The sequence below is a fragment of the Dryas octopetala genome, chromosome 7, assembly GCF_963921425.1.
Source record: "Dryas octopetala chromosome 7, drDryOcto1.1, whole genome shotgun sequence".
Classification (NCBI taxonomy): domain Eukaryota; kingdom Viridiplantae; phylum Streptophyta; class Magnoliopsida; order Rosales; family Rosaceae; genus Dryas; species Dryas octopetala.
Genome location: NC_141372.1, coordinates 3758161 through 3780286, shown reverse-complemented (window position 1 = coordinate 3780286; position 22126 = coordinate 3758161). Strand labels below are relative to the sequence as shown.

Here is a 22126-nt window from a genome sequence, read left to right as displayed (position 1 = left end):
TACAAACAATAACGAATCCGGTAGGAGAGGCAAGTCAGCTATTTGCAAGATATCAAGAGTCCTACCGGAAAGATGTCGAGAGGGCGTTCGGGATTCTGAGGGCTAGATGGGAGATTCTAAAAAAGCCCGCCAGAGGATGGAATGTCAATGATCTAGGCTATATTATGAAGACATGCATAATTTTGCACAACATGATCATTGAGGACGAGCGTCCAGAGAACGAGAACGAGAACGATGAATCGGACGATGACATTGACCACGTTCAGGAAAGAATCTCCCGGGCTGTGGCACGGTATGACACTGAACCATATGATGGAGGCCAAAGTTATCAGCCAATTCTTTTAGAGCAACGGCTTTCTCGGGTTAGGTTGATACGGTCAACAACACTCCACCGGCAACTGAAGAATGATTTGGTTCAGCACCTTTGGACGCGAGAAGGAAGTCGTGGCCAAGCACGAGGCCGACGCCGGCGATGAACGCCGAAATGTTGAAGATGTCTCCAATACCATTGTGTGTTTGTTTGTGTTTGTGTTTGTGTTTGTGTTTGTGTTTGTGTTTGTGGCTGTCGTTTTGTGTTTGTTTGTGTTTGTTTGTGATTGTTTTTTGTTTTATTTGTTTATGTTTATTTATGTTTGTCTTAAATTTTCTTGTTTTATGTTGGTGAAATGAAATAAAGGTATTGGTGGAGACAAAATATAGAATTTATATTTTAGGTAATAAAATTATAATTTCAAATATAGTCAATATTGACCTTATATTAAAGATCTCTTTAAAATAAAACTAATGGTATAATTTTTATAAATATTTAAACTATAAATTATAACTTAACTATAACTTAATCTAACTTAGGCTTAATTTAATTATATACAATTACATTACTCTCAGCTCTTACTCTCAGCACCACTGTAGCTTCAGCACATATCACTCTCACTCTCAGGACAAAAAATCACTTTTCAGGCCAAAAAATCACTTTTCAGGCTATGTCTTACTCTCACTCTCACTCTCACCACTGTGGATGGCCTAAGGCGTGTCTTATCACCTTTTGTTCTTGGTCAAAATAAACAATGGATTATAATCTTCAAGGAGCCACCATGCTTGCCCTCCTCTTGTCCTCCTACGTCCATTAATCGGTTCCAAGGTTTTCCCTTTTCTAGGCTGTCTTTCTTCATTTTCAAAGGTCATCACAATCTCAGTGCTTTTTCTCACTCGGTGTCTATTTTTAAATTGAGAGTAATTTAATTTGTTTAAATTAGCATATGAAGAATATTTTTGAGTGACTAATAATCATTGATGAACAAATATTATATTTTTTAATTTGTCAAATTACTTACGCGTAAATGAATGCTTGTGTATGGAAAAATATAGTATGTGCTTGAAAAATGTGTGTAGCACATCTTATTCTCATAATATATTATATATTGTTTCCTTCTGTCAAATCCTACAAAAGAATATAGGGAATAATATGCAATTTAAACCTTATGTTATGAAAAAATATCTTTTTAGTTTTATTAAAAATAATTAAACGCTTAATTTATTGTAATTTTAACTTATTATATTATTTCACTTTTTTTTTTTTTTACTATAAAACAAATAAACAGTAACATATTTGATTAAACCAAAAAGGTGCTTTATCACCGTTTGTTGGGGTATAAGAATTGTTCATCTGCTAGGAAGGGTATGTATGTAGGCACTAGGCAGTAGGTCAGATCTACTTTCCTCGACTAAATAAAATAAATTTTCTCTTGCATGCTTTGGTATTTTAATTCTTTAAGTTTCTTGTTATATATAAAGTGGTGCATGACAACAATACATTATACAACATCTAAACCCTCATCGAATTTTACATGCAGAGACCATGTCGTTGTCTCTCGCGAGACGCTTGTAGACCCACATGGCTCAAGGTCACCACTGCCTACTGGTGGCTGCAGTTTCCATATATCAACTTAAATTAACAAACCTTGGATCAAACTCCAACAAGTTAGCGTAGGGGTCGGCAATGGGCCGGGCCGGGCTAGCCCGGCCCAAATTTTTCGGGTTCGGGCCGGGCTCGGGCTTGAATTATAGAAGCCCAATAGGATTTTCGGGCCGGGCCGGGCCGGGCTTGGGCTTTAATACACAAGCCCAAGGCCCGCCCATCGGGCTTTGGCTTGCGGGCTTGGAAGGCCGGGCCGGGCTAGGCCCGAACGGGCGGCCCAAAATGGGCCCAAAGCCTGTTTAGACACATATATATCTTCAAAAAAAATATAGAATTTTTGCTATGTTGTGATTTGAACATGGGACCTCACATAACAAGGTTCAACTCTCAACCAACTGAGCTGACTAGTTTATTTGTCAAGTTTGTGAATCATAACATATTTAATAGCTCTTTCGTTTGTTTACTTCAATAAATTATTAATATGTTTATTAAGTTATTATATAATACTATTATGTTAGTAATAGTGTAATACCATAAATAATAAACTTTTAAAATTATATACAACATTACAACTATATAAAACATAAATGTACATATGTTTTATTATATATTTTATTACATATTTTTATAAACCAACGATGCAATTGTGTTGTCAACGATCTAAACTGTTCAAATTTTAGTTCCTCACTCAAAGATAATTCGTGCAAAAAATTAGCTCAATCGGAGATGTAAAAGTGACATAATGTTGATCTAATTAATGAATGATCGTGGTTTTTCTAATGATGATCAAATGGGTAGATGAATTTCGATTTAGCCGATTTTTTGTACGAATGATCTTTGACTATGAACATAGAAAATGAACGGGTCAAATTTTTGAAATCACGTTGTGGTCTTCATAATTATGAAAACAACAAGGTTTCAACGGGACAGTTATTAGAATTATATTCTTCAAGTGTATTTATATGTAGAAGCTCACATATCGATCGTGTTTTCAACAATCCGAACCGTTCAAGTTTTTGTTCCCCACTCAAATAGATTTTTTGCAAAAAATTAGCTTAATCGGAGATATAAAAGTGGCGTAACAGTGGTCGAATTAATGAACGGTCGTGGTTTTTCTAATGATAATCGAGTTGGTAGATGAATTCCGATTTAGCCGATTTTTTGTAAGGATGATCTTTGACTATGAAAATAGAAAATGAACGGTTCAGATCGTTGAATTAATGAATTGACGATCGTGGTTTAATAACTTTAATTATAGTTGTATATACACATATACATTTATGTTTTATTATAGTTGTAATGTTATATATAATTTTAAAAGTTTATTATTTTATTATTTATGGTATTACATAGTTTACACTATTACTATTTACTAACATTATAGTATTATATAATAACTTAATAAACATATTAATAATTTATTAGAGTAAACAAACGAAAACCTATTAAATATGTTATGATTCCCAAATTGGGCTTTGGGCGGGCCTAAACGGGCCGGGCTTCGGGCGGCCCATGGGCTTCAAGGGGATGGCCCAAGCCCAACCCAAGAGACTTTCGGGCCGGGCCGGGCCGGCCCAAATTTTGGGCCAAATCGGGCTTCGGGCCTAATGGGCCGGGCGGGCTTCGGGTGGGCTTTGGGCCTTGGGCTTTTTGGTGAGGCCTAAGTTAGCGTATGTTTGCGCACTTGAGCCTTGATGAGTACATTTATATATTTACTTGGAATTTGGGTTTCCACTCATGCCATCCACTACCATGCATGCCCTTTGCCCTATTTGCCATTTTGACGACCCAAAACCCAAAAAAGTAAATTAACATTACTAAATTCAACAAATTAATAAATATTGCTAGCTTTTATGAGGAAACAGCTTTGGGTATTATATGTCATGTTTTTGGCAACGAGAAGATGACAAAGACAAAGATCATAATGCATGAGACTCGCAAACCCGTTTAAATTCTCTAAACACCAAAAGATGCCACTCGCTTATATCATTATTTTGCTTAATTAATCCCTGTGCCTGCTGCACCACCTTTCATTTGATTATTGGGGCACTCATGGTAACAATAAGTAGTCAAACTTGTCTTAAAAGGGCAAAAAATAAAGTGTCTTTAAATTAAGGCTTGGGAATTTGCTTATAGTGGATAGTAATCATAGTATAGAATCTATAGATTGCTGATCAATTAACAATAAATTGGGTGGCAGTGCAAATTATTGAAGTTGAACATGAATAACGTTGAAATGAATTCATCAATTCCTTTTCTTCTTAAAAGGTAATATTTCTTAATAGCATATTTTGCATGTTAGGTTCTCAGAATATCAATTTAAATTACCTAATTATTGATTAATAATTCAAATTTATTGGTTCTTCATATAATATATTAAACTATCTAATAGATTACCGATAAGAGAAAACTTGATTTGCTTACTGATTATTGCAAAGTAATTTATTAGGGGGCTTCTCTCTAAGTGTTGGTCTCACCCAACAACATGACTCGTTCAAAGCTTATGCCACATGCAAAGAATTAACAATGGGGAAAAGGGATTTGATTAGATAAATGATTAACGTGGATTCTTATGTTCACATATCATATCCTTGAAATGAAAATTGGGGACACGATTTTCGAATATTCGCACGCAAACAAGTGATGGATTATACTAGTAATTAAAATTAGCATTGAGCTACAACCCCGCATGTGAGGAGATCTCGGGATTGAGTCCTCCTGCACTACACACAACAGCTAGGTGTTTCCACATAATATTGTCCCATTACAGATTTGATCTTACACCTAAGTCCTAACCTCAAATTTGGAACATTGTATTTTTTTTATCATTATTTTTAATTATCATCATGCTATAAAATGGTACATGTAGAATTCATGTTAGTACGTGGCAATGTAAGTAATGACTTCACTTGAGATATGTTAGGTGAAATTTATTAAATAAAGTTGAAGGAAGTTTATGTGAATTATATAGTTGAAGAAAATAAAAGAGATATACAGTTCAGTTGAGGTCGAAAATAGAGAAAGGTCAAGAAAAGCCAATTAACATACAAGCGCGTGTCAAGAGGCAAGTATAATTTAATGGGAGAGCTCCACTGACATGTTGATGCATATAAATCCTCTATTAAACTTAAATACAACAATGTCGATCATCACATTTGGTAATGTAGTGGTGATTTTGCTATTTGTTTAGTGATGGGCCACGACAGAGTCCAATTCTTTAACAAATCAGGCCCACCTGTTTGGCCCAAACTTTGTCATGCCTTTGCATTAGGTGTCTGTTTTAACCTATCACCATGAAAATTTTCATGTATACTATGAACATAAACAACATTCTTCTCACAAATCACAATCATTTCCTCGTGTGCTGGTCGCATGACTGATAATTGTGAAAAAAACGTATGTAAGAATTTCTCAGCAACTTTTGGGGGAGATAGCATAACAATTGACTGATAAAGTGATAAGAAACCTACCTATTCCCACACTTTGCCACACGATTTGGTGTTTTCTTTACTTCGACTAGCATAACAATGATCATTTATCTTCGCAAGAGAAAAAAGAAAAAGGAAAAATAAAGAAAATTAGCTATTCCTAAATAAATAATAATTAGGCTGAATACCGAATTTAAACCCGTGTTTACATAACTTTGCTTATCAATTTGGGCCTTCTGATTCACATACATGAAATTCTAAAACCCTTTTCTTGCTTCCGAAATTCCACATACTCACTATACTCCATTCAAGTAAAACATAAGTGTAGGGTTTCGAAAGAAAAAAAAAAAAAAAAAGAAGAAAAAAGAAAGAAGAAAGAAGGGGGTCATTTTAGAGTTTCCCTTCGCATACATCTGCATTTTAGGTCGAAGCATTAGGTGCATAGGCTGATGAACAGGAGTCACATATGTTGGGTCACAAATGGCCCAACAAGACATTGAAAGGGGGAAAAAGTCCAAGATGTTGGCTGAGATATTGGGCTCATTAACAAGAAGGCCCATGCCCGAGAATTGAGAAAAGGAGGCTTCGTACTTGTCAGTCTTCCATACGAAGAAGGAAACTAGGGCCGTCAGAGTACTTGAGATCATTTTAAAAAGGAAGACTTGGTTCGTCAACAGTTACAGTATGCCCTGCCATGATTGAGTGTTGAGCTAAGTTAATATTTTCTTCACTTTCTTCAAAAACAACCCTGTAAAAGTGAAACCCAAAGCTTTTATTATTTATTATTTATTTTTATTTTAGGTGTAGATTTCCTCTTTTCTAGGGATTTTGGTGTAATTTGGGGTTTTAGGGTTTCTGTGCAGTTAGGGTTTTTGGGGCTTTAATTCTTCTCTATGGACTCTGACCAAGCGAAGCTGTTCGTGGGAGGCATCTCTCGGGAGACGAGAGAACATACACTGAAAGACCACTTCCAGAAGTACGGCACCGTTTTGGGCTCGGTTATTGCCAAGGACCGTATCACCAACAACCCTAGAGGGTTTGGCTTCGTCTGGTTCTCTGACTCTTCTTCAGCTGATAAAGCCTTAGAAGACACGCATGTCATTCTTGGAAGGACGGTAAGGTTTTTCTTATTCTTTTCTATTTACATTTTGGTTTATTGTTCTGTTTGGTTGCTGAGAAAATCGAAGCTGGGAAAGAAAGGGCAAGAGTTCCATTCTTGCCCTCCCATCTCCTGATAAAAAAGAATTGAAATTGCTTTGTGATTTAAGCGGAACTGGAAAGTTTTGCTTGTTTGTATAAAAATTTATACTTAAAGATTATTATTTCCTTTCATTTGTTGGTACATAAATAATAATTTCCTATCCTGTCCTGTACTGCATTTTTCAGAAAAATCAAAACAGGATTTAAATTATGGATTGCATAACTCATTATCAATGTTGTGTTAATAGGTAGATGTGAAAAAAGCAATTCCCAGAAGCGAACCCAGAAACCAACATCAAAGTAGACGGTTCAGTAGGAGTAGTAGTTTTGAGAATGGCAACAACCAGTTTAGGACAAGGAAGATTTTTGTAGGGGGTCTATCAGCTAGTCTAACTGAGGAGGAGTTTAAGAATTACTTTGAGAAGTTTGGTAGGGTAACAGATGTAGTGGTGATGCATGACAGCACAACCCACCGGCCGAGAGGATTTGGTTTCATCACCTTTGCTTCAGAGGAATCTGTTGAGAATGTTATGCAGAAGAGCTTTCACGAGTTGAATGGTAAGCTTGCTGAAGTCAAGAGGGCTGTGCCAAAGGAGGAGAATAACACTAACGACAGTGGCTATCCGATGGGCAATCACCCTCCGTATGCTTATAATCCGGGATGTGGGGTTCTTCCTAGCCCTGCACCTTATAATGGTCTTCAAGCGTTTGTTTATGGACCTGGTGTTCATGGCGGTTGGTACCCTTCAGGAGGATCTGGTGGGATTGGTTATGGCATTGCTCCAATTGGTCCTCCGGCCTGGATGTTTCCTTATGGAAACTCTTTTAATCCTGCCTACATGAATGGTGGGGGCTTGGTAGCAGGTGGGTATATCAGAACTTTTGGGCAAGCTGTTGGTGGTGGCAATTCGAATCAGGTTGTTTTTGGCCATGGGCATGCACCAGCTGATGTGAAGTCATCTCGGGTTGATGGGTCAGATTTGGATTGAGGATCCATCGGTGCTGCTCTCAGCGAAAGGGAATCAAAGAGTTCTTGATGGATAACTTAAGCTTTAACCTTTCATCTATACAGGATTAGGACCTCTGTAATATAATTGCATTCATTACTCAGAAAGTTAGGTTTGGAACTAAAGCATTTGCATGATTGGTTTGTAAAAATGATTAGTCATAATTGGCATTGATTTCCTGTTCAGAATGTATATAGATTCTTTTCCCCAAAAACCCCTTTTTCTGTTGTAATTGATTGGCAAATCCAACATCCACACAAAGTGCGGAGTTCTCAGCATTCGAAGAGAAGGTTTTGCTAATCCATGATTGGGAATTGGGTACTTGACCCTAACATGGTCATTTTTTCTTGGCTTGCTTCAATGCACTCTACATTTATAAATGGGTTCCAAGGAAAATATATTTGGCTTTAGATACCATCACCTACTTATTTCAATAAACATGGTACATATAATGTGTGCACTCTATAATATAATGGGAAAAGGAAAGCTAATTCCATTAGGTCCATTACCCTTCTTTTAAATATGGAAACTATTAAAAAACTTCAATAAAACTGTGAGTATAAATATAAAATAGGGAAAATTTAAGGGAAATGACGCCAACTTGTGTGTCAGAGTCAGATCAGGACTTTTCTTTTAAAAGTGCATCAATCAGAATATTATTTCACTTAAACGTTAAATGAGGTTATTTCGTCAAATTCGTTAACATTTTATGTTAAAAATATTAAAATATTATTTTTTCACTATTAAAATATTTATAAAAATTTAAAAAATAACACTAAAATAAGAAAATTAATAAAAAATATAAAAAAACAAAAAGAAGAAAAAAATTAAAGAAGAAGAAGAAATATTAAAGGAAAAAATAATTATAAATAATTATTATATTTTTTCTTTTTTCATTTTTAATAATTTTATTCTTTTAGTGTTATTTTTTAATTTTTATAAATATTTTAATTGTGAAAAAATAATATTTTAATATTTTTAACGAAAAGTGTTAATAGATTTGATGAAATAGCTTCATTTAAAACTTAAATAAAGTAGTAGTCATACTTTTGAAGAAGGATTCTTGATTCACTTTGACAATTAAGTTGGAGTCTTTTTTTTTTAAATTAACCCTATAAAATATAAACCAGAAAAATTATGAAATATCCTAAATAAAAAAATATATATATATATATATATATTTGTAAGGCTTGTATTTCGTCTTCCTTGTTGGGCCGCACGTGTGGCGTTGATATAGGCGAACAACAAGTGGGCAACTGAACAGAGAGAGGTGAAGCGAAAGCCATGCTAGTGCTCAGCCAAGCTCCAAGCGGAGCCCTATCAGGGAGAAGATGTTCTCTCACGTCCCCTCCCAAATTCACAAGCCCAAACCCACCACTCTTCTCTGGCCGCAGACCCAGGTTCGTTCCCAAACCAAACCCTTCGAAACCCCTCAATCTCACGCTTGCAAAGGCCGATGGAGGCGTCGATTCGAGCTCAGCCACCAAACAGGCTTTCTCTAGCTCCTCAGCTTCACCTCCTCCTCCTGCTTTTGAAAATGAGCAACCCGTTTTCGTTGGCGGAGAGAAGATGCCTTTGGAAGGTGTCATTCAGTTCGAGAAGCCCAGTTCATCTGCTCGTTTTAGAAAATGGGGGTAATTTTAATGAATCTAAGAACACCCAATTCCATAATTTTTCTATATTTATGTTTGGTTTTTGAAATTTGTGGGTTTGGGTTGCTATGTTTCAGTCGTGTGGCATTGCTTGCTGGTGGGGATGTTTTGGCTTTGCTTACTTTCGCTGCAATTGGGAGATTCAGCCATGGCTTCTCGGTTTTTGAATTCGAAACCCTGCGCACAGCTGACCCTTTTATTGCTGGTATGCTTGTTCATTGTTAGTTGTTTTGAGTTTGAAAGAAAGCATTGACTTGGGTTTTTATTTAAAGTGAGAAGCTAAATGTGGTTGAACAGGGTGGTTTTTGAGTGCTTATTTTCTCGGTGGCTATGGGGAGGATGGACGTGGAGTCAATGGTCTGCCAAAGGCTGTTACTGCTACGGCTAAGTCATGGGCTTTGGGGATTCCGGTAAGTCCATTCGTTTGTGCTTTGTACATATGGTTTCCACTTCAATAGTTTCAATGAAGTTGCTTCTTTCAGCTTCAGAGGAAATAATGGATTGGCACTCTTTTATCTCTAGCATTGTTCTTCCAATTATGTTTCTTTCAATTGCATGACTTGTTAATCTGAAATAATTTTACATTATAGTGTACCTGTATGTATAGTTCTTTTACTGAATTCGTCTAGCGACTTTATTTGTGGGCATTATGTTTATGAGACCACTGATGACACTCCATCGTCGGTTTTACTTTTTGGGCAGCTTGGGATAATCATAAGGGCATCAACAGCAGGCCACATTCCACCATACAACTTCATACTAGTAACAATGGGGAGCACTGCTGTTTTACTTCTGGGATGGAGAACACTATTGTATAAATTTCTTCCTGGTGATAAGAGCAAGAAGAGTGATGTATATCGCCGTGGTAGCCCATTTGAATTGTTTGAGGTACAAAAACATTCTCTATTTAGATAGTCTTTTGAAGTATTTAATATGATAACTTTAGTATCTTGCCTCCGCAAATGCAAGTTTTCCATACAATTTTATTTCCCATCTGGGACAGTGGGACTAGGATTGAATACCAGTGCATGTGACCAGTATATGTTCCTTGTATTCTTTCTCATGGTAGGGAGTAGTTTCCTTGTTTTAGAAAACTGCTCAATGTGGAAGTTCTTGCATCTTATGTTTGGAATTTGAAGCATGTAGAGCACCATATGTAGCTTGAACTCGTGTCCAAAAAGCTGCTCATTTTGGACATTAGTTCCCTCATGTCTGGTATTTGTACACAGCTTAGGGGAAAAGGTGGTGTTGAAATTGTACAACTATCATTCCAAGTTCTAATCTCAATTAGTTTGTGAAATATGTCAAAACTGGCTTTACTATGGGAATAAGTACAATATCTATTACACCAGACAATAGTATAAATGTCAGGAATTTAAACCTTTTTTATGCTCTGGTTATAAGTATATTATACTTTATATTGGACAGAGCCAACATAATACTCTTGCTCTTGAGTAACTGGTATTATCCTCTGTCAACATCACTAAAAATTTGGCTCGCGTACTGCGACTAATGGACAACTTTTTATAATTTGTTGCAGTTGCTTACATCATTAATACGAAGGTGGTGATGATGACAGTTAACTCAATCCGCCTGCACCATTTTGTTATTACCAATCCTGACATCAGTTCTTTCAGTTCTTCTCATACTTATCAGCTCTTATGCGATGGGTAACTAGCATCAAGAATAGGTACTTCTTGCAGTATGGATTCCGATCTTTTGGTTTTCAAACACCATAGCACTTGCTCAAGAAATCTTTTGGATAGACCCATTTCCCCCGAAGTGTTGCGTAGCACAAAGAATAGGTTGGCTCATTAAGCAACTTCTTTTCATGCTCATTGGTGGACATTTAGCAACTATCCACCGGTGTGTTTATATTCATTCTTCTTATTCCATGTAAATCTGGGTGAGAACTGAGAAAGTTGGTCTTGATAAAGGATCTTTTGGTTAGTTGCATGGTTACAGAATAAGGTACAGCAATAATGGAAATCGGAATTGTTACTTTGTGCTGTCTTAGTATTTCTTTTGAATCTAGTGATGAAGCTTTTATTTCTCTGATTTTGCTCATTTTAGTACCTTATTTTTCTTGCAAAGACGAGGAGGCCATCCAAGGAAATGGGCCAGGCCTATTTATAACTTTTCTATGACTGGATTGACTGCTTATCGGGCAAGCTTCTCATGGGTCTGTTGGGCCATTTGAACCAGGTTAAAAACGTGGTACTGTGGCAGGAATTAATGGGACCAATGGCCCTGTCATATTTCAAAATAGGTAGGGGAAAAAGTGTATTCTGGGATTTTAAAAAAATGGAAACGAGGGTGACCCAACAGAAATCAAGATTTTGAACAAAACTCTTAATTGGAACTCTTGTGATATTTTAGTAATATCGTGGCAAAAAAAAAAAAAATATATATATATATATATAAGTTGTTTCTCTAAATAATTTTTTATCCCAGAAACTAGGGTTAAAAGTGAGTTAGAATGCAAAGATTTGGAGAATTTTTTTTATTTAATAATAATATCAAGTGACATGTGATTTATTTATTTAAATTATGATGTGTGTATAACTATTATAAGAAATTAGGATTAAATATCAAATTCCAATAATTTTTTGGTATAGCATGAACACCGTATAATATTTCAATTGAACTACTAAATTTAAATCTAGTTTCTTAGATTAGGTTACAAACATGTTGGCTCTTTTGATTTGAGCCTTTTTCATTTGACATTTTTGTCCTTTGCCCCACATATGATTGTTGTTAGTTAAAATTTATAAGATTTTGACAAAATTGCCCTTGACTTTTATATTATCTTAAAAATTTGCTAATATAGTTTCGATTTCACATTTAGTTGTGATTGTACGACACTCACATTTAGTTGTGACTGAACGACAGTCACATCTAATTAAGTTGTGAGACAGTAACAATTAAGTTGTGACTTAATTGAATTTTTTCAAGATAAATTATACTATAATATAGTATAAATAGAGGTCAAAACAATATTTTTACTCAAAATAATACATAGTATAGTGGTGTGAGTTGTCTCTTTTAATTTACCAAGACAGTCACAGTTAAGTTGTGACTGGATTGATTTTTTTTTTAAATACAATATAGTATAAATTAATATAATATTTGTGATGTACTATTATTTTTATTTTTTTATTGTAGTGGCATGTGATGTAATATTTGTAAATTCTAATATCTTTTACTTTATTATTTTGTTTGACTTTTCAACTAGTACCTAATCTAAAATGTTATTTAATTTTGATACCTAAACTAAAAAGTTATTGAAATTTCGTAGTTAAAATCAATAGATCTTAACTATTAATATTTAAAATATAAATTTTAAATAATACCTTTTAAATGTATACTATTACAATATGAGCAGATTGCGTCACAATATAACGTTATAGTAATGCACAAACATTATTATTATTATTATTATTTTTTTTTTTTGAGTGTGAAGTGTGAACACAACTATTTTTTTGAAGATTTGAGATGGTTCTCATAACTTGGCCAAAAAAAAAGAGATGGTTCTCAACTTCTCATAAGGCATAAGTGGGAGTGAAGTAGGGTGATGCGTCCGTAACGCTAGATTGGGCTAGAGCAGTCTGAGCAGAGGCAGGCTGTAGCCGTCGCCATAGAATCTTGCCTAAGATGTCCCATCCGCCAACCAGAATATATATATATGCTAAGATAAGAACCCACTCTTTAATATCTTCAAGGCTAAGCCATAGCTGAATCAGTCATCGTTGACTAGCATTGACCTTTGATAGATCATGTGATTATGATTATCTTGGGAATGAAAACCAAAATTAGCAAGCATACTTTTTTAAATTTTTACAAGTTCCACCATGGGATACTAATAGTTTTATTCTTTTCACAAAGAGAATGGTGGATTAAAACTTTAAAAGTTAATTCATTCGTTGACACAGTATTGATAGCAGTTATTTACTTTTGGCAGTGAAAGTTAAAATTGATGTGAACATTATATGAGAGAAGAGAGATCACGTGATGAACAAGGGAGGGTTGATCATAGACTGATATAGATAGAATAGGGGTGTGGGGATGCATGGATAGCTTTCTTTTTCACCACATTCCTGCAGGCATGGATCAGAAGATGTTTGCACTTAAAAACCCACAATACTATAAAAAGAAACATCCCTCTTACTCTTCTTCTTCCATTAACAAGCAAAACAGAAATACCCAAACCCAAATATTGAATACATTTGAAAAAGCCATGCACTATGTATGCAGCAGCAGCAACATATACATTAAAGTCACATCTCCATCTCTATCTTAGAAATTGGTGAACTGATGAAGCCATGAAATGAATTTAGCTAGTTTTCAAAATTAAGGAACCCACACCCACCTACCTCATTTATTAATAAGTAACCACACCAACAACTACAAGTCTACAACTTCATCTATGCTTTCAATTCCTCCACTGTTACACAATACATAGTAGTACTACTTCTGAGAAACTATAGGGTAATAGGGTGTGTGGTCTCTCTGTTGTATTGATTTGCTTAAGGTTATATAATTAAGGTTTATGTTTCAGTGATTAGACATAAAAAGGAAGCCCAAGTCACTGGGCTGGGCTGCTGGGTTTTAGGCTTTTAGCTTTATTTTTTTCTCATAAGAGGTAATCAGCTAGCAGTCCTTATCTCTTTTCTTTCTTTATTTTTTTAGTACAAGGGCGGGCCTTAGGCCCGGAAAAACAGTCCTTATCTCTTTGATTAGAAGAGAATTAAAGGAACCAATGTTTAAGAAACAAAAAAGAGAGTGAGAGAGAGAGAGAATCTAAGGTGATTGTGACATGACAGATAGGCTTGGATTTTGACATGTCATCCCTGGCTGAGAGAGAAAGCAGTGACAGATAGAAAATGGCAAAAGAACTTGCATGCAAGGGAGCCTTAAATGAGAGAGAGAGAGAGAGAGAGAGAGAGAGAGAGAGAGAGAGAGAGAGAGAGAGAGAGTAATAAAGTAAAGCAAAATGGGCATGAGAGGCATTTTCAACACAACAGACTAACAGAGAAAGGAACATAGCTAGCCAACAGTACTGATGAGAGAGAGAGAGAGAGAGAGAGAGAGAGAGAGAGAGAGAGAGTGAACAGCACAGCACAGAACAGTGTACAGCTACCTCAAGCTGCTATTTGTCCTTCTCAGTTGTGTAGCCATCATCTAGTGATCTCATAATCCACTTTCTTTCTTTCATATTGGCTTTTTTATGGACTGATGATCTTTCCTTGGATTTTCTTTGGATTTTGTGTGCCTCTGGGCTCTGCCTCACGTGATTCTCATTACTCCTTCCCTCATTTAATTCCCCCTCTCTGTCTCTCTCTGCCTCTGGGCTTGGGCTCCCCTACCTGTATAGCTAGCTTCACTATCAAACTTGTAAACATTTCAAAAAAGGGGACCCAACTATCAAACTTCATTTTATGATTTATCCAGCTTGGAAATAACAATTTTGACTATTGTCAATGAAAAGTTAATAATCAAAATTTGAGATATGTAGCACAAAAGACTAGTACCAGCTAGCTTGTACCAGTAGTATAGTACCCTGTACCCAAATAAAACTGGTTTGGCTGTGGAAGAGCTGGAACTATCTGTACCCCATCTTTTTTTTTTGTTACCTAGGTAACATAATCTCTAGGTTTAGGTTTCTTGTAAAGGAGACACTGTTATTCCAATGACAAAAAGTGTTGCAGCCCAGCGAAAATGTAAACTTGTGCAGTTGTGCTTCTGTGAAGCACCCTTACCTGTGGTTCATTTCTTGCCAACTTGTATTGACTTTAGCACCACCAACTGTTTAGATAATTAAGCATTATAACTTTTATTTCTCAGGTTTTAATAGCCCTAAATCTAAGAATTTAAACTTGGATCTTAAGTATTAAATAAACACATTTTGAGAAAATTTAAATTACGGTTCGAATGATCACATATACGGTTATAATAGTGGCCGATTCCACGTGCATGCATTAATATAGTTTATAAAAATAACACTAAACATAAATTGTTCAGATGATTGAATGACAATACAAAAGTGCACTATAATATATTTAAAAGATCTTTTTATGAACTCTCTCTCTCTCTCTCTATATATATATATATATGTATAACGTTTTGTTCTACTATGCATGTATTGTTTGATTAGTGTATATATGCTGGTGATTCTACTGTTTGCCTTGTTCAATAGTGTTTGTTTCTCTGGTTCTCTCTCCTTGAGGTCCACACCTCTGACTAATTGAAGCCTATCTACTAATTACAAATTAAAGGCTACACAAATATTGTCTCTTTTATAGTTTTATATATGCTAGCTTCTGGCATCACCTTTCCCACCTTTTATATTCTGTAATCCATATACGTAATGATATGATTAAATTAATGCTAATCAAGTTTGGTTTTCACTTTTCAGGTATAAATGTACAATTAACTAGAATGCCAATTTCCTGGCCAAATAAAAAAAACTAGAATGCCAATTAATTTGCCACTTTCATATGCAGTAAGAAGGGTCCATAACTTAATTTAATTAATTAATTAATTGATTTGCCTTCAGATGAGGGACATAGATGATGCAGCTGGGCCACAGGATTCTAACCACATTTGCTTCTCACATATATTTTTTTTGTTAACGATAGGATATGATGTTAGAAAATGATGGTTTTGAACTTAAAACCTCAAAAATAAACATGAATATTCTTAATCACTAAAAAGTAAAAATCCCACAGCTTTTCATAGAAAAATTTCTGAAAATCAAAGCATGGAAGTAATTATTTATTTGGCCATGTAGGGTATGCACTATTAAATCTCTGGTTACCATATACCATATAATAAAAATTTTGAAGAATTAATTTTCTTCCTTTATGCACATACAGTACTCTCTCTGAGACTCTTTTTGCTAGTTCTTGCAATTCATTAATTCCCTCCCAAACTCAGTCAATGTTTGAAGATTCAAACTAAAATCATTCACATTTGAAAATCTGTCTCCGTGACCATGAAAACTTTCATGCACCCTGTAAACATTCCCACTCAAAAAGAAACCACACCGGTCATCAGATTATAACAAAAGGGCAAACACTGAAAAAAGTTGCTTGAACAACTCCCTGCCATTTCCAGCAAAAAAAAGTAGGAAAATAAAAAAAGTGGGAAAATTTTGGGGATTCAATTGGATAAAGAAGACTAATATATTACCAACTAGTTGTATGTATACAGATATTTCTTTCACTTTATTATAAAAGATTTAAGGTTGAATCTTCCTTCTTCAAAAAAAAAAAAAAAAGAAGACTATTTTATTCCTTGTGGGAATGTAATATTTTTTCATTAAATATTCCATTAAACAATTCTCCAAAAAAACATGTGATGGAACAGCAGCGGTGGCTATATGCATCTATGATATATCAGTATATGAAATAATGAAAGGCAGGGACATATAAGATATTTGATTGAATGAAATTAAAGTATCGAAACAAAAAGATGAGAAATTAAAAATGCATTTTCCACAAAGAGATAGTCTTTAGGGGGGCCTTTGCTCATCATTCCAGGAATATTTCAAGCATAGCACAGACCCACACCCCACTTTTTGTCTGGAAGCAGGTGTTGACTAAAAACCCAATTTACTACGTAAAAACCAATTGGCAAATTGGGACCACTTGTTATTTTTAAAATAATAGTAAAGTTAATTGCAAAGCATAATTTCGATAAAAAAAAATTACAAACCATAATTACGATAAAAAATTGCAAAGCATAATAGTGTCAAATATGTTTTCATTATGTTGTTAAAATGTCGTGCCATTGAAGTTTATAATTTTCAACATTATCATTTTCTTAAAAAAAAAAAAAATTTTGTCTGCAATCATAGGAGCATTATGCCAATCGAACCACTAAATACGAAGATCTAAGTATCTAACTTGGATCCACAATCCAGATTGTCATTGCAGACCGATCAGATAAATAAATAAAGTTGAAGGTCAGCTGGGTCGGATCAAATGGGGCAGGCACATATTTAAGACTCCAACCCTCATCCAATCAGACGGTGGCTGATGGGCTATGAGCCTATGACATTTTTAATTTTTATGGTAACATCTGTTGCCAAAATAAAAGAAATGAAACAAGAGAACAGACCTCTAGATCAAGCAATTTTATTTGAATGTTCAATTTGAAAGAAAAGAGAAATTTATAATTGTGATTACAGAGAAAGCAGTGAACCAAATTGGAACAGTGGTATATTTGAGTTGAAAGGAAATGGAAGCATTAGATTTAAATTTAAGAGATACATTGAGAGGTGCAGAGTGGTGGCACAAAGGCAGTACTGAGTACTGTATGAAGTGACTGGATGGGCAGATGTCCTAATTGTCAAATCTAAGGCCCTGTGACTGTAAAAATAAAGCAGCCCCAGTTTTGGATATCTGACCATCTCTCTCTCTCTCTCTCACCCTATTGGCTATTGCTCACCCACTAGATTCAACTGACCACTGTCAATATTGAAGAGAGAGATGAGGAAAAAGTTGATAATAATTGCTGGGTTATCTGGGATATAATGTGCAAGACTTATAGCATATAGGTCATGTATTTTGAGAGTTAAAAGGGTGGTGTTGTGTGTTGGGGACTTGGAGGAGGGTTTTGGTGTTAATATTTGATCTGGGTTTTTAGTAAGGGTTTAAGAAAAAAGCCATGTGAAGAGAAGATAAGTGAGAGAAAAGCAAAAGTTGTGGTCTTTCTCATCTACACAGATCCCTATGGGATGCTGGGGTGCTCTCCAGCATATATCGCTTGCTAGAAATATTCATTCTTTTTGTTTAGTTTAAAGAGACCACAGGTTTTCTTGTTTTTGTAGAGAGAGATAGATAGCGAGAGAGAGAGAGAGAGAGATGTTATATATGTGTGTGCATAGAATGAAGAGTTTTGGTGGTGGATAAATTTCTTGGTGCGAGTTCAGAAGCTAGACAACAAACAACCAAGTTTTTCAAATGAGAGGGAGGCAAGAGAGATTTTGATATGATTAGTTTATTTGCTCTCAATGATTGAGTTGCCTTGCAGCTTGGAATAGAAGTGAGAACCCTTAAAATTAGTAGAGAGAAAAGGAAGAGAGAGAAAGAAGCTGAAGAGATGAAGCCCCCCATGAATGGTCATAATAATAACAATGGAAGCAATAATAACTGGTTGGGGTTCTCACTCTCACACCACATGAAAATGGAGGTTACTTCTGACCCTCATCACCACTACAATCATCATCATCAAGGTCAGGCTTCTTCAGCTGCTCTTCCAAGCGGCTTCTACCTGACCCCACACCTCAACACCTCTGCAATCTGTTATGGAGTTGGAGATCATCAAAATGGTGGCTTTCACTCTCCCTTGTCAGTAATGCCACTTAAGTCAGATGGGTCTCTTTGTATCATGGAAGCTCTCAGTAGGTCACAGACAGAAGGTTCGGTTTGCTTACGCCTCTAACATATTGTACATTTTCATGTTCTGTGCCAAATAAAACTGCTTTCCTTCATTTTTTGAAAGATTTCATTTTCTATGTCAAGGAATGGTGCCCAACTCTTCCCCAAAACTTGAGGACTTTCTAAGTGGTGCAAGCATGGGAAGCCATGACTATGAAAGCCAAGAAAGAGAAGCAATGGCTCTCAGCTTAGACAGCATCTATGGAAGCCATGATTATGGAAGCCAAGAGCAACATATTGCAGTCCAATCCCACCCATACTATTCTGGAATCCCTTGCCAGGAAATTTATCACACACATTTGGAGCAAGAATCTAAGCTGACCCACATTGCAGGCTCTGATCCCCATTTAACCCAAATCCCAGAAGGTGGAATACCTTGCTTGAAAAATTGGGTGGCTAGGCAGTATCATCATGCTCTGGAGCAGCAGATGAATAGCAATGTGGTCGATGATGGTGGTGGTTCTGGCCCTTCTGGGTCTGTCAATGGTGCAATGAACCGTGGGGATTTACAGTCTCTTACCCTATCCATGAGCCCTGGCTCTCAGTCCAGCTGTGTCACAGCTCCAAGGCAGATCTCACCCACTGAAACCGAGTGTGTGGCCATGGAAACAAAGAAGAGAGGTTCTGCAAAAGTCATTCAAAAGCAGCCAGTGCATAGGAAGTCCATTGACACATTTGGGCAGAGAACTTCACAGTATAGAGGTGTCACAAGGTTCAAATTTACCCTCTCGTAAAATGTTAAAAACCCATTTCTTCACTTAAATAATGTGTTATATTGATGTTTTTCATTACTCTTGAAGTCTTGAGTTTCTTCTTCTCTGAATGTTCAAGTAACACTTTTCAATTTACTCGCTTCCACCAGACATAGATGGACTGGTCGATATGAAGCTCATCTGTGGGACAACAGTTGCAAGAAGGAAGGGCAAACCAGAAAAGGAAGGCAAGGTTGGTGGTCAAGCAAAACAATACCACTCATATTATATGTTTGGAAGTATATGTTTTTTACTGCAATTTTTGGTCCCTACCTGTTGCTAATCTGACTCCTGCTATTAATTCTGACCTGTACCATGCTTATGCTGCCTGGTGGATGCCATTCCAATCAAATAATGCAGTTTATCTGGGTGAGCCTTTACTCGAGAACAATAATGATGGTTCTTGTTTTAATCACTTCTGTTATTCATTTGCATTAATCAATTTCTCATTTTTGAACTACAGGGGGTTATGATATGGAAGAGAAAGCTGCAAGAGCTTATGATCTTGCTGCCCTGAAGTACTGGGGCCCTTCAACCCATATAAACTTCCCGGTATGGTTCAAGTTCAACTCTTTCTTGGGTTTCATTTTATTTTGAAGCTTTTAGTAGTAGCTGATATTTCATTCTCTTGGTCTTTTGGCAGTTGGAAAATTACACAGCACAAATTGAAGAGATGAAAAATATGAGCCGCCAGGAATATGTTGCGCATCTGAGAAGGTAGAGGGTCTGGTTTATTCTTAGAATGTGTTTCCTAATGCTTGTAAATTTAAGAATAGTATTCATGTGTTCCTTTGATTTTCAGGAAAAGCAGTGGATTTTCAAGGGGGGCTTCAATGTACCGAGGAGTAACAAGGTTCTGCTTGGTTTTCCTTTGCATTGTACCCCAATTTTTAAGGTTGAAATAACTTTTTTGTGCTAATTCTAGTTTGTTTTCTCATATTGTTTTCCTGCAGACATCACCAGCATGGAAGATGGCAAGCTCGGATTGGCAGGGTAGCAGGAAACAAGGACCTTTATCTTGGGACATTCGGTAAGTTCCTAAATTGTTTAAACTCTTTGTTGTGGATCCTTTTTGTTTTTCGTTCTTATTTGTGCCCTGTTTGCTTTTTTTCCTATTGTTTTAGGTCATGTTCTAAATTTCATGAGGACTGTTACTGTGATTTAAGAACTTTTCTAAAAGGACTCATTTTTGTGGCACCTCTGTTCTCTCACTTTGTTTAAGGCTGTTGGTGTCTGCTTTGGCACTGCAAGAATTAACTTTTTTTTAAGGCTGTTCTCTCAGTGAAGATAAAGAGTGTAACAAAAGGACTTCTAGCTAAAATATCTTATTAAAGGCTACATTTTTCTCGGAAAGCCTTAATCTTTCTTGCAAAGCTTTAATTAATGCAACAAATTCTCACTGAATTGAATTTCAGGTACCCAAGAGGAAGCAGCAGAAGCTTATGACATAGCTGCAATCAAGTTCCGTGGGGTAAATGCTGTCACCAACTTTGACATTACCAGATATGATGTTGAAAAGATCATGGCCAGCAATACCCTTCTTGCCGGAGAGTTTGCTAGGCGCAACAAGGAGATAGAGTCTAACAATGAGGCCATTGATTATAACCCATCAACACAAAACAATGGTGGTGAAGCCAGCCAACCCGAAAATAGCAATGGGAATGGTTCAGACTGGAAGATGGCTTTGTACCAATCTCCACAGCAACAGTCAGATACATGTGTTCAAACACTAGATGAGAAATCAATTGGTTCAGGGAATAATTATAGGAACCCCTCCTTCTCAATGGCATTGCAAGACCTCATTGGACTTGAATCAGTGAACTCTGGTCAACCAATGATGGATGAATCAGCTAAAGTTGGGGCTCATTTTTCAAATCCTTCCTCATTGGTGACAAGTTTGAGCAGCTCCAGAGAAGCTAGCCCGGATAAATCCGGTTCCGCAATGCTCTTTGCAAAACCTCCGTTGGCATCAAAGTTTGTCAGTCCAAGTACTGATGCTGCTATTAGTTCTTGGTTCCCAACAGCCCAGTTGAGGCCTGCTGCTATCTCCATGTCTCACTTGCCACTTTTTGCTGCTTGGAACGATACCTAACAACCCTTGTGTCTTTTGTTGAAAATGTCTAAAGTTTTTGCATGAACAAGAAAAAGGAAGAAATGGGTGGTGTTAGGGAGAGAAAAAAGGGTGATGTTGATTTTGTTATGTGAAGGTTTAGTGGAGGAAATTAGGGAGTTCATTAATGAAAGACTAACGGTGGGGGCCAGTTATCTCTATGTTAACAAAAGTGTAAGAAACTTTTTCAAACCCAACCTTTTGGCTCATATCGGATTAATGAAGATAGATTTTGTAATTTGGGTGCCTAATGATTAAATTCTGCAATATGGTTTTGGCAATATAGAAGTGGCCCTTCCATAATTTGAACTTGCTTTTAAACTTTTATAGGCCCTCCCAAGTACAAAACCAGCTCAATGTTTCCCAATAATGCAAAAGGTTCTTCTTGCTTTGACTCACACCATCTCATCTATGTTCCTCAATCTGCATAACACCATTATTGCAATCCTTCCCTTTTGTTATATGAGCATTCCTCAAAGGCAGCAAACATTCCACTTCATTATTTAAAAAGGGTGGGAAAGATTCTTAGATGAAGACTTTATTTGGCTTATTTTAGGATTTGAAGGGTCATCATGATCATTAGTGAGCACTTAGCACTTTCTTTTTTTGCAAAAGCAGT

General features: G+C 36.1%; 3 protein-coding genes across 3 annotated transcripts; all 3 read left to right on the top strand.

The window, feature by feature from the left end:
* Positions 1 to 5963: 5963 nt before the first annotated feature.
* LOC147278622 (RNA-binding protein 1-like) lies at positions 5964 to 7729 on the top strand. Its single transcript, XM_086251906.1, has 2 exons — positions 5964 to 6458; positions 6792 to 7729. The coding sequence occupies exons 1-2, from the start codon at positions 6237 to 6239 to the stop codon at positions 7530 to 7532; spliced, it is 963 nt and encodes a 320-aa protein (XP_086108032.1). The 5' UTR covers positions 5964 to 6236; the 3' UTR covers positions 7533 to 7729.
* Positions 7730 to 8751: 1022 nt separating this feature from the next.
* LOC147278621 (uncharacterized) lies at positions 8752 to 11203 on the top strand. Its single transcript, XM_086251907.1, has 5 exons — positions 8752 to 9184; positions 9280 to 9407; positions 9500 to 9612; positions 9905 to 10090; positions 10743 to 11203. The coding sequence occupies exons 1-5, from the start codon at positions 8835 to 8837 to the stop codon at positions 10770 to 10772; spliced, it is 807 nt and encodes a 268-aa protein (XP_086108033.1). The 5' UTR covers positions 8752 to 8834; the 3' UTR covers positions 10773 to 11203.
* A 6846-nt stretch (positions 11204 to 18049) lies between these two features.
* Positions 18050 to 21745, top strand: LOC147278620 (AP2-like ethylene-responsive transcription factor ANT). The gene is made up of 9 exons (XM_086249993.1): positions 18050 to 18626; positions 18730 to 19357; positions 19508 to 19590; positions 19758 to 19766; positions 19861 to 19949; positions 20041 to 20114; positions 20200 to 20250; positions 20351 to 20427; positions 20813 to 21745. The coding sequence occupies exons 1-9, from the start codon at positions 18308 to 18310 to the stop codon at positions 21487 to 21489; spliced, it is 2007 nt and encodes a 668-aa protein (XP_086106119.1). The 5' UTR covers positions 18050 to 18307; the 3' UTR covers positions 21490 to 21745.
* Positions 21746 to 22126: the final 381 nt, after the last annotated feature.